The sequence below is a fragment of the Ranitomeya variabilis genome, chromosome 6 (assembly GCF_051348905.1).
Source record: "Ranitomeya variabilis isolate aRanVar5 chromosome 6, aRanVar5.hap1, whole genome shotgun sequence".
Classification (NCBI taxonomy): domain Eukaryota; kingdom Metazoa; phylum Chordata; class Amphibia; order Anura; family Dendrobatidae; genus Ranitomeya; species Ranitomeya variabilis.
The window spans coordinates 426737688-426750453 of record NC_135237.1 but is presented as its reverse complement, the minus strand read 5'-3'; the positions used below and the strand labels follow the sequence as shown (position 1 = coordinate 426750453).

General features: G+C 39.7%; 1 protein-coding gene across 2 annotated transcripts in view; it reads left to right on the top strand.

The window, feature by feature from the left end:
- Positions 1-5512, top strand: part of SLC35D4 (solute carrier family 35 member D4) — a 189272-nt gene extending 183760 nt beyond the window's left edge. For both annotated transcript variants that reach the window (XR_013217015.1, XM_077270357.1), the window contains one exon: positions 5007-5512. Coding sequence is in view for 1 of the 2 variants with exons in the window: in XM_077270357.1 (XP_077126472.1) it covers positions 5007-5067 (61 nt within the window). In the remaining variant the exon portion in view is untranslated. The remainder of the gene's footprint in view (positions 1-5006) is intronic.
- Positions 5513-12766: the final 7254 nt, after the last annotated feature.

Here is a 12766-nt window from a genome sequence, read left to right as displayed (position 1 = left end):
GAGCATACAACCTCGGTAATAAAATGTTCTCTTTCTAGTAACCACATAACAACCACAAACTAATGTAGTCAGTAATTTTACTTTCAACTTTCACACAGCCTGTAGAAAAACATGCTGTCTTGCCTAATGCCCTGATCACGTTAATACTGCGATTGGTGCATGTAACAGTCTAATATGTCCAGGAATTACTTGATTTTCATGCTCTATAACTTGCCATCTGCTCTACTTTTCAGTGTTTTTTTCTCTTCATAAGTATTCTGCCAGCACTGTAGCTGCTGGAACTTCCTTTCTCTCACTTCCCAGCATGCATTCTGTCATTGTCCAACAGCTTGCCTCCCCTGGTGCTGTAGCAGGCAATACACAATGTCATTCCGAGATACATAAATAGGCTTCCTGGGTGGGCCCAGCTCCCCATAGGCCCATGTGTTAATTATTTTGAAAAGGAGAATCAGTTGTGCAAAAGGAACTGAAAGCAAACACCGCACAAAAAGCCTAAATCATTGCAGTTACTGTCGAGGGAGGTCACAATGGTATCACTTTCTGTAAGGGAAGAAGGTACCGTAATTTAAAGGGCTCGACCAAACATATGATTTTCATGACCCATTCATAGGAATTGTAATCGGGATCAGATCGGTGGTGGTCAGACACCCCCATTGATCACTTGTTCATGTCATTGGCGGCCAGATGTAAACTTTGAACCGTGCTGGACAGCACAGCTTCCTTCAATATTTAGCGACTGATGACGAGTTCTGCACATCGGCTCCTATAGAGAAGCAGCTGCACCGCATTACATGGAGCTGTGCAGTGCTGCCGCTGTAGCTTAGAACAGCTGATCGGTGGAGGTGCTGGGTGGCTGATCACCACCGATCTGAGATCTTACAGACAGGACATCAATATCCTATAATCGACCAACACATTTAAAATAACATTTTCAGTTAGAGTTCTCCATAACCAATGAAAGGTGTTTCTTTTTTTTTTTTTTCAAAGGAGTTTATTTCATCTGCACTGTGACTGGCTTTTTGGTCTGTAACATCCTGATCATTTGTTTCATTGCTGGGAGAGGAAAGGTTAAATTTTCCATAGGCGTCACGGGCCAGTGTAGATTAAAGCGGTGGATCAATGTAGAAATGTTCATCTTGTGTTCCGCAGACTCCATTTCTCTGCTGTTTCATGAAGGAATACAATCCTGCTGCTCTGATCTACTCTAATCTACATGACTTGTAACTTGGCCTCTTTCCCAGGCACGGCGCTCAATGAAGGAAGGAAAAAAGTTACAAAGGTCACACATACTATGTAAAGCTCTTGAACTGCAAGTGGGAAATATTTTGCTGAATTGAATTGCAATAAAGTGCACTAAAAAAATGTGTGCAAGTGTGGTATTGAGTCGAACTCAATTGTGCTAATTCAGAACTTAAAGGGGGATGTCCAGGCTTGAGACCAAAGTATCAAGTCAGTGAGACTGCAAACTGCTATATCTTGACTACCTGCGGTGCGCACACAGTCACAAATCCTCCGTAGTTGTGGTGCAGAACGTATGATTGCAATTTACAGTTTTGTGACCTCCTCGCACCGCAGCAGTCTGCAGCCACATAGGTTGACTTCAGACTTTTGACTCGCTCATGGAACATCCCCTTTAAAATTCCCTGATAAGTTCTGGCCTGTTGCAGCCACCACTAGAGCGGGAATAGAAGCTTTCTTCATACGGATGATACAATGTGGCGGCTACAGGCAAACAGATTTGGAGCAGTGAACCAGAAAAAGCTCTGATCTGCTTAGGTTGGACATAATAACAATATGGGAATTAAGAAAAAAAGGTTGAGGTTCGTCATCAGTAGAAACTAAAGCACAAAGCCAGAATTTCAAAACAAGTAGTGATGGCGCTAAAGCCATCCTTAGACTGTGTGCACACGTTCAGGATTTTTCATGTTTTTTTGCGGTTTTTCGCTATAAAAAATGCAATAAAACCGTGAAAAAAAACGCATACATTAAGCATCCTATTATTAGAATGCAATCCGCAATTTTTGTGCCCATGTTGCGTTTTTTTCCGCGGCAGAATCACATTCCGGAAAAAAACGCAGCATGTTCATTCTTTGTGCGGAATCGCGGGGATTCCGCACTCATAGGAATGCATTGATCCGCTTACTTTCTGCATATGGCTATGCCCACCATGCGGGAAGTAAGCAGATCATGTGCGGATGGTACCCAGGGTGGAGGAGAGGAGACTCTCCTCCAGGCCCTGGGAACCATATACCGCAATTGTTAAAAAAAGAAAAAATGAATAAATCGTGATATTCTCACCTTCCGCCGTCCCTCGCAGCGTTCCCGCTCCTCACGATGCTTCTGTTCCCAGTGATGCTTTGCGGTAATGATCTGTGATGACGTAGCGGTATCACGAGACCGCAACGTCATCTGGGGTAATTGCCGCGAGGCATTACTGGGAACAGGAGCATTGCGAGGAGCTGGAACGCTGCGAGGGACGGCGGAAGGTGAGAATATCACGATTTATTATTTTTTTAAAATATTTTTAACATTAGATCTTTTTACTATTGATGCATAGGCAGCATGTACCCCATGGTTCTGAAAAGCTTTTTTTTTTATTCTAAAGTTGTATAGAAAGCTCAGTAATGTTAGTACTTTTTTTTTTTTTTTTTTTTTACCAATTTGACTTTACCTTTCTCAAATGTAAATATTTTTTTAGTTGGAGAACCTGCCACTTGCTCAACAAAATTTAGTGAAATATCTTGTAATACTCCCTGACCTACCCTGATTATTTTTCTGTTGGTGCTGCATCACTCAATTGCAGAGATATTCACAGTGGTTTCTTCTAGAGCGCAGTATGTGAAATCTCTGCTTGAGCGTTTCTTCATAGTCCGCTCTGGGGTTATGCACTTTCACCTCCTCTATCTCCCAGATGCTACCAATCACAGATCATTCTTGTCTGAGACTGATCAGCTGCAAGTGATCGGCCCCTTTTAAAGGGTTAATCCCTTCATGACCATTATGTACCCCCACAGAATAACATCGATGCTTAATAACTGCCCTTTTCCTTAAACTCCATAGAAATTGAACATGTTGTGCTGCCCCTTCTCCACTAATTTTAGCATCTAATGGCAGTTTTAATTTAGCGAAATAGGGTCACGGTTTAATGTTCCAGAGGTTGAAGCAGCACCTATCATCCATAGGGTATCTACGAGATGGCAATACACCTTTAAGTATTGCTAATTACATTCTCACAAGACTAAACCAATGATGGGAAAAAAATAAATATATATAATACATTGTGCATGTAAACATGTAACTATTATTCAAGGCTATGTGAGCGAGTCGTTTGCTGGCAGATTGCTCCCCGTCAGTCAGGGATTATGGATTACGGTTTGGTCCTGTTCTGCAGGCCGATACCAAACACTGGACAAGAACGCTTTTCGTGATTAGTGTTATGTAGAGGGCAGTGAAGCATGAAAAATGAAACCTTCCAAGAGGTTCACATGCTGTGAAGGGCTGCGCGCCCAGACAGAACGCCATCCAAATTACGTTTACAATTATTTCATAGTACGGAGCTTTAATGTTTCTTAAATCAAGTATTTGCTAAATTTAAACCCAAGATTGCTTTCATGTTAGTTTTACATGAATTTTGTGACGCAAGACATGTAAACTAGCCAAGTTCACGCTGGCAATTCGAGAAATTAATGGTAAAAATACAAGCAAATATTTTACAAAATTTAGGATGGGTGATTTTTTTTTTTTATCATAAAACTTGTGCCACCTTATTATGCAGTTAGTGTCAACCAGGTCACAAGTCAGACATTATTTACATGGGTTTCCTGTGTTCCAGTGTGTTAACCAGACACGGGGTGGTATCTTATAATACACATGACCTGACAGCGATGCCCAGACAGAAGAAGGCCAGTGTGCAAGAGCAGTATAGGGACCCTTTCAGTCCAATAACTCATCAGAATGACCCCTGAATTCACCCTTTTATATACTATAGGTTGCACCAATGGTATGTCCACCCCTGGCTTCACTACAGTATTATTGGTGCTTTTGTTGATGTAGGGGACTAACATTTAAAACCCCCTCCAGCAGTACAATAAAAAAACGCTAGTGTTGCTTTAACTGTATGTACCCCAATATGTTACCACTGACTAATACAACTTATTTCAGAAAAAATAATCCATCATACAGAGACACAAAAAATTATGGCTTCTGAAATGTAACAATGAAAAAATGTTGTTGTTTTTTTTTTGTTAATGGAAATCTGTCGACAGGATTTCACATCTCAAACTATTTATATGCTCACGTAGATTTTTAAAGACTAATCTAGCAATATCTTTACATAGCCAGTCTTTTCCTCCATCACTGATAAATCGGCGTTTGTATTGTTAGGCAAATAAAACTGAAAATCAGAAGCCTCTGTCACTCCGGCTCTATTCCCCCATCCTCATGCATAAAGTTTGTTTGTCGAGCTGGAGAAGGTGGTGCAAGGCTTTGAATAGAGCTGCAGTGACGGAGGGTTCAGATCTTCCGTACTTTACTCATTTGGCCACATTTGCATATCAGTTCAAATGCTGATTTGTCAGTAAAAGACAATCAGACTGGCCATGTAAAGATATCCCTAGACTTGTCTTTGGAAGAGCTACATGTGGATATACAAAGTTTGGGATGTGAAATCCTGCTGACCGATTCCCTCCAACATTACATCCTAATAGAAGGACTGACTGTATTTTAAGTAAAGTTGGTTTCATAGCTGCTTCTTAAAGTCGAAAAACCCAATGGGGTTGATATTTTAAGCAAAGGAGTCTGTTAATATGACCTCTAATTTTATGTATAATAAGTGGGTTATCATACTTGCTGGCCATTAGATTGTTTAAACATAACTTAAGCACATAATAAGATAATTAAGACCAAAATTCGATTCAAGACGTCAAACCAATGTTGTTACTTGAATTTGATGAACCTCTGCAAAGAGAATTTAGTTTTTGGTAATTTTGTTTGTTTTCTTTTTGCAGTTTCCTGACATGTGCTCTTGGAGAGGCTCTCCTTGTGTACACAGAGAGGACAGGTGCATGAGAAGATATTCACAAAAATAAATTTTTTACAGAATTGGATTTTCCTTGACATTAATGAGCAAGCTTGACCTTGGATTTTATGCCGTTGTCTGATTTCAGTAACAGTATGACTGTTTCACACCATGTGCTGGTGATCACCTTGGCGCTCTCAAGTGATAGTAGGTTCAGCTGCCTCTATTACATGAAAATGGACTATAGCTGAAAAATTCAGAAGATAAGGTGAATGGCGTTCTACATCCCAGAAGGGGAAACATGAACAACCAAGACATGGCTGCATATTTTCTGTATTAATATAGAATTTCTCTATAAAGAATAATTTCCGCAGATTTCATTCTCTTAAATGTAAATGTCCAAAAATATATGTTAAAATATGTCCATAGTTTACTAAATATTTGTTTAATTGATCAAAACTGATGCTTTACAAGAAAACAGATGGCACTTGTCAATGAACAAATGTTGTAGATGTCTGATTTAGTATGGAAAGAAGCAGTCTGTGTTTTCTGATGGTCGGATGTCTATGGACATTGACCTTTGAGATTTTGCTCCCAGAACAATAAAAAAAAAAAAAAATTTTATCCACCCGGATTATTAAACATTTATGGCCAGATTGAGTGTACTGGCTAATATGGCGTAAAGTGTGTATAAATTTGTAGTGATTATTTACAACATAATTATATTATTATTTGTCCAACGGTTGTTACTTATGGCCACCTTAAGACATAAAGACCAGCAAAAAATATATTTTTACTAAGGTTTGTTGAATCATAAATTGTATGACACACTTATTGCACATTAGCTAAAGAAACAATGGGGGAGATTTTCTAAGCTAAATTTTATCAGAGTTGTCTGTGTTTTATACATTTGCTTGTTCTTGCTCCATAAGGAAGATAGTACGATGCATCAAGATTTTGCCAAAATGTTAGCACAAAGTAAGCCAGCTTTTGGTAGTGTAAAATTAACCAGAAGTGTCTAAAGATGCACTAAATTTATTATCCAATGCCACTAATTTAAAGACTATCTAGTCTAAGGCTATGTTCACACGTTGCTTTTCTGCTGCAGCCAAAACCTGAGATTTTGGCAGTAAAAAGCTGCAGCCCAAAATCATGTTTTGCTGATTTTCTTGCTACGTTTTTCAGGACCCCAAAGTTTAGCTTTGCTTCCACCATACAAGCATGAACAATACAAGAAGTTAGGCCAGCAATGCAAGACATGTGACACCATAAAACATTTTTGGGAAAAAGGGCAAACCGATCAAATTATTTAGTGGAAAAAGATTATTATGTCTGAAAAAATAGTGACTATTCTGAACCAAAAGTTCATGAAAAATACATAATTATAAATATAACAGAGGAAGGACTTGAATTTGTCTTGAATAGTTTACCTAAGACATTAGCAGAGCATTTTGTAGGGCAGACACTGTTTACTTTCACATATTGGTCAGGCAATTTTCAGTTTCACACATTGGTCAGACATTGAAAATGTCCTGGTTTCTTCACCTGAGAATGGCAATTTGGATTAGTACAATTTAATTAAATTAGTGATGTGTAAAACTAAACAATGGCTGACCAAAGTGTGAAACTGAACAATGCCTGACCAAAGTGTGAAACTGAACAATGCCTGACCAAAGTGTGAAACTGAACAATGCCTGACCAAAGTGTGAAACTGAACAATGCCTGACCAAAGTGTGAAACTGAACAATGCCTGACCAAAGTGTGAAACTGAACAATGCCTGACCAATGTGTGAAATTGAACAATGCCTGACCAATGTGTGAAATTGAACAATGCCTGACCAAAGTGTGAAATTGAACAATGCCTGACCAAAGTGTGAAATTGAACAATGCCCGACCAAAGTGTGAAACTGAACAATTTCACACTTTGGTCAGGCATTGTTCAATTTCACACTTTGGTCAGGCATTGTTCAGTTTCACACTTTGGTCAGGCATTGTTCAATTTCACACATTGGTCAGGCATTGTTCAGTTTCACACTTTGGTCAGCCATTGTTTAGCTTTACACATCACTAATTTAATTAAATTGTACTAATCCAAATTGCCATTCTCAGGTGAAGAAACCAGGACATTTTCGTTTAAACTTGAGAAAATCCCAAAAATAAATGGGTTTCACATCCTGCTGTACCTGCTTTTTTCACAAATGACATAGCAAACACTGATGACAATGTTTTTACAGCTTTTTTTGCATTTTCTCATTGCTTTCTATGGGTAAAAATTCCTGAAAAAAGTGACATGCTTAAGTTTTCCATCTCAGGCAGGAAAAAACCCAATGTGTGTGCATGAGATTTCTGAGAGCTGATCGCTTTGGCTGGTACTGTAAAAAGCAGCTTTTAATTTGCATAAAGTAATGCATCAAAAACACAACGTGTGAACATAGCCTAAGGGTTCATTCACATTGTGATCAGCGGCATTAAACTACTGCCAATTGGGGTCATGAGTAGCCTGTTTAAACAGACAGACCACATTTAATATGCACACATAAATATCAGTAATCGATTGTTCAGTGCGCCATTCTTCTCAGCAGAACAGATGATGCACTGCTGAAAAGGATTTTTATTTTTTTTTAAAGGTAGCCAAAAGCTCATTTCACCCAAAGATCGAGCATTTTGCTTGTTTGTCGGCTGATAGCCAGCCTGTCCATACCGTGCAATTGTCTGGAACAGGGGCTACTAGAAATTCTCATTCACCATAATCATACAGTTTAAATGCACCTTAAAGAAGTTGTCCACTACTGGGGAAAACTCCTTGTCATATCCCACGCTTGGTCCCGATAAAATAAAAAAGCATATACTCGCCTCCCATACCGGCGCTGTCCCCACGGCACCCGTGCGGTTGTTATGACACGTGACTTATTGGGCGCCAGGCTTCAGCTAGTCTCTGACTTCCTCTTCATGTTCAATTTGTCCGAAAGCGGAGACAGTGACTCCAGTGCTGATTGGGTGCAGGGCTCACATGTCATGCAACGGCATCGGAAGGGAGTTTAAGCTTATTTTATTTTATCCGGGCTAAGCGGGTATAGGAAGGGGTTGTCCTAGTAGTAGACAACCCCATTACGTTTTTTCTATAAATGTGTTTATGTTGAAGTAATGATGCAATCATTCCAATTGGGGTAGGGGGACAGTTGTTAATCAGTATAAATGTTATGAATAACCATGACAATATTTTTCTGAGAGCCCCAACATGGCCTCTGTATATATTTGTGCATATCAGAATATAATTTGTCCATGTCCAATAGAATATTTTGTTAAATACGTGTCTTTGTTCTGATTTTTTTATGAATCTGTGTGAAAGCTGCAATCGCATTACACTATCTGCGCATGCGGGCCTTAGTTAGAAATGCAGACCCTTTCTAGAATGATTTTCAAAGGTTATGAACATCTCTTCCAATGGAAAAATAATTTTTACATATTAACCCCTTTACCCATTCGCCTGTTTTCGCCTTCCTGACCAGGCCAAATTTTATCATTCTGACCAGGGTCACTTTGTGGTGGTAACTGTGGAACGCATCAATGGGTCACTGTGATTCCCAATTATTGTTTTTTCTTGTCACATTATGCTTCATGTTGATGGTAAATATGGGCCGATATTTTTGGCCTTAAATTGTGACAATATCGGAATTTGGGCAAAAATGTTGTAATTGTTAAACTTTTATTTTTTATGTCCTTAAAACAGAGTTATATCACACAAAATTGATAATAAATAACATTTACCATATGTCTTCTTTACATCAGCATCTTTTTTTAAAAAAAAATTTTGTCAGGAAGCTAGAATGGTTATTTATTCAGCGGATTTTTTTTTTTTTTTTTTTAAATTCTACCAAAATGTACAAAACCAATTTGTTTTTATTTTTTTTTAGGGACCACATCACATTTGAAGTGAACTTGATGGGGGCTATATGACAGAAATTCCCAAAAGTGACACCATTTTAAAAATTGCACCCCTCAAGGTGCTCAAAACCACATTCAAGAAGTTTATTAACCCTTTAGGTGCGTCACAGGAATTAAAGCAATGCGGAAGGAATAATCAGAGGCCCTGATGTACCTAAACAGTGGAAAAACCCCAAGTGACCCCATTTTGGAAACTAGACCCCCTTAGGAACTTATCTAGAGGCAGGTGCTTCAAAGAATTTAACATTGAACCATGAAAATGAAAAATACATTCTTCCCACAAAAATGTTGCTTTAGCCAGAAATGTTTCATTTCACAAGGGTAACTGGAGAAATTGCACAACAAATTGAATGGTCCATTTTCTCCTGAGTACGCAGATGCCCCATATGTAATTGAAAACTATTATTTGGCTGCATAGCAGGACTCGTAAGGGAAGCGGTACCATTTGACTTTAGGGGCACAATATTCATTGGAATAGATAGCTGACGCCATGTTTTGTTTTAGAGCCCCTGATGTACCTAAAGAGTGGAAACTGCACCCCACAAGGAACTGATCTAGAGTTGTGATGAGCACCTTAAACACAGGTGTTTCACAGAATATTCGAACGTTGAGCTGTGAAAATGAAAAAAAGAAATTCACACAAAAATGTTGCTCTATCCCCAAATTTTTCATTTTCACAAGGATAACAGGTGAAAATAGACCATACAATTTGTTGTGTAATTTCTCCTGAGTGTACCGATACCCCATATGTGGTGGCAAAGTACTGCTTGGGCACAGAGCAGGGCTATGGGGAAAAAAGGAGCACTTTTTTACTTTTGGGAGTGCACAATTGGCTGGAATCGATAGCGGACACCATGTCATGTTTGCAGAGCCCCATGATGTGCCTAAAAAGTAGAAACCCTCCACAACTGACCCCATTTTGAAACCTACACGCCTTCAAGGAACGTATCTAGATGTGTGGTGAGTACTTTTGACCCCCAGGTGCTACACAGAATTTAAAACGTTGAACCGTGAAAATGAGAAATCATATTTTCCCCGCAAAATGTTGCTTTAGCTGCCAATTTTTATATTTTCACTATGGTAACAGGACAAAACAGACATTCTGAAGGGAAGGAACAGCAATTAAATGCTAGAGCGCAATTTTGGCTGTAATAGATTGCGGATGCCATGTCACATTTGAACAGGTTCTGTCATGCCAAAACAGCAGAAACCCCCATAAGTGACCCCATTTTGGAAACTACACCTTTTGAAGAATTCATCTAAGCATGTAGTGAGCATTGTGAACCCACAGGTGATTCACGGAATTGTACAGTCATGGCCAAAAGTTTTGAGAATGACACCAAAATTATATTTTCACATGATCTGCTGCCCTCTGGTTTTTATTAGTGTTTGTCTGATGTTTATATCACATACAGAAATATAATTGCAATCATAATTTGAGTACCAATAGGTTATATTGACAGTTAGAATGAGTTAATGCAGCAAGTCAATATTTGCATTGCTGACCCTTCTTCTTCAAGACCTCTGCAATTCTCCCTGGCATGCTCTCAATCAACTTCTGGACCAAATCCTGACTGATAGCCGTCCATTCTTGCATAATCAATGCTTGCATTTTGCCAGAATTTGTTGGTTTTTTTTTGTCCACCCGTCTCTTGATGATTGACCACAAGTTCTCAATGGGATTAAGATCTGGGGAGTTTCCAGGCCATGGACCCAAAATCTCTATGTTTTGTTCCATGAGCCATTTAGTTATCACCTTTGCTTTATGGCAAGGTGCTCCATCATGCTGGAAAAGGCATTGTTGGGCGCCAAACTGCTCTTGGACGGTTGGGAGAAGTTGCTCTTGGAGGACATTCTGGTACCATTCTTTATTCATGGCTGTGTTTTTAGGCAAGACTGTGAGTGAGCCGATTCCCTTGGCTGAGAAGCAACCCCACACATGAATGGTTTCAGGATGCTTTACAGTTAGCATGAGACAAGACTGGTGGTAGCGCTCACCTCTTCTCCGAATAAGCTGTTTTCCAGATGTCCCAAACAATCGAAAAGGGGATTTATCAGAGAAAATGACTTTGCCCCAGTCCTCAGCAGTCCACTCCCTGTACCTTTTGCAGAATATCAGTCGGTCCCTGATGTTTTTTCTGGAGAGAAGTGGCTTCTTTGCTGCCCTCCTTGAAACCAGGCCTTGCTCAAAGAGTCTCCGCCTCACAGTGCATGCAGAAGCACTCACACCAGCCTGCTGCCATTCCTGAGCAAGCTCGGCACTGCTGGTAGTCCGATCCCGCAGCTGAAACCGTTTTAAGATACGGTCCTGGCGCTTGCTGGTCTTTCTTGGGCGCCCTGGAGCCTTTTTGACAACAATGGAAGCTCTCTCCTTGAAGTTCTTGATGATGCGATAGATTGTTGACTGAGGTGCAATCTTTGTAGCTGCGATACTCTTCCCTGTTAGGCCATTTTTGTGCAGTGCAATGATGGCTGCACGTGTTTCTTTAGAGATAACCATGGTTAACTGAAGAGAAACAATGATACCAAGCACCAGCCTCCTTTTAAAGTGTCCAGTGATGTCATTCTTACTTAATCATGACTGATTGATCGCCAGCCCTGCCCTCATCAACACCCACACCTGTGTTAATGGATCAATCACTAAAACGATGTTAGCTGCTCCTTTTAAGGCAGGACTGCAATGATGTTGAAATGTGTTTTGGGGGTTAAAGTTCATTTTCTGGGCAAAAATTGACTTTGCAAGTACAGTAATTGCTGTTAAGCTGATCACTCTGACATTCAGGAGTATATGCAAATTGCCATTAGAAAAAATGAAGCAGTAGACTTTGGAAAAATTAATATTTGTCTCATTCTCAAAATTTTTGTCCATGACTGTATAACATTGGGCTGAGTAAATAGAGAATTACAATTTTTTTTCTATTATAATGTTGCTTTGGCCCAAAGTTTCAAATTTTGAAAAAGGATAAGGAGAATTGCACCACTCGTTTTCTCTGATTACGCAGGTACCCCATATGTGGTCGTAAACTACATTTGAGAAACCGTGCAAAGTGTCAGAAGAGAAAAAGCGCCATATTAGAGTTCAGATTTTCCTGGAATGGTTTGGGGGTGCCATGTCACATTTGAAGAGTCCCTGAGGTGCCAGAACAGCAGAACCCCTATATAACTGACCCCAATTTGCAAACTACACCCCCCAATGAATTCATCTAAGAGTGCAGTGATCATAATGACCTTACAGGTGTCACAAAATCTTATACCAATGAAAAAATAATTACCTTTTTACCACAAAAATGTAGTTTTCGCCCCAGATTTTACATTTTCAAAAGGAGAAGTGGGTAAAAATGGCACCAAAAGTGTTCACACAATTTCTGCTGAATGTGGCAATACCCCAGATATGGATGTGCAGTACTGTTTAGCCATACAGCGAGGCTCAGAAGGTAAGGAGCGCTATTTGACTCTGGAGAACAAATTTTCATAGAATGGTTTGCAGACTCCATATATAGTGCCCCGAAGTGCCAGAAGAGCAGCATTCCACCTCAGGTGACCCCATTTTGGAAATTAAACCCCTCTGGGAATTTCATCTATTCATCTACAGGTGTAGTGAGTAGTGACTATTTTGACATCCAAACAAGCAGCAGTGAGTGTTGCTGAAAGAAAATTGCAAGTCTGCCATTGTAGTGCCCGTACATTGTGCCCAGCTGGTGCTTCTGGAGACATGGAGCATTTGAATTATGCAGTCTCTCATCGCTACAGAAATGCAAAATATGTGGATTCTAAATATGGTTTAGGCACATTGGGGCTCAGAAG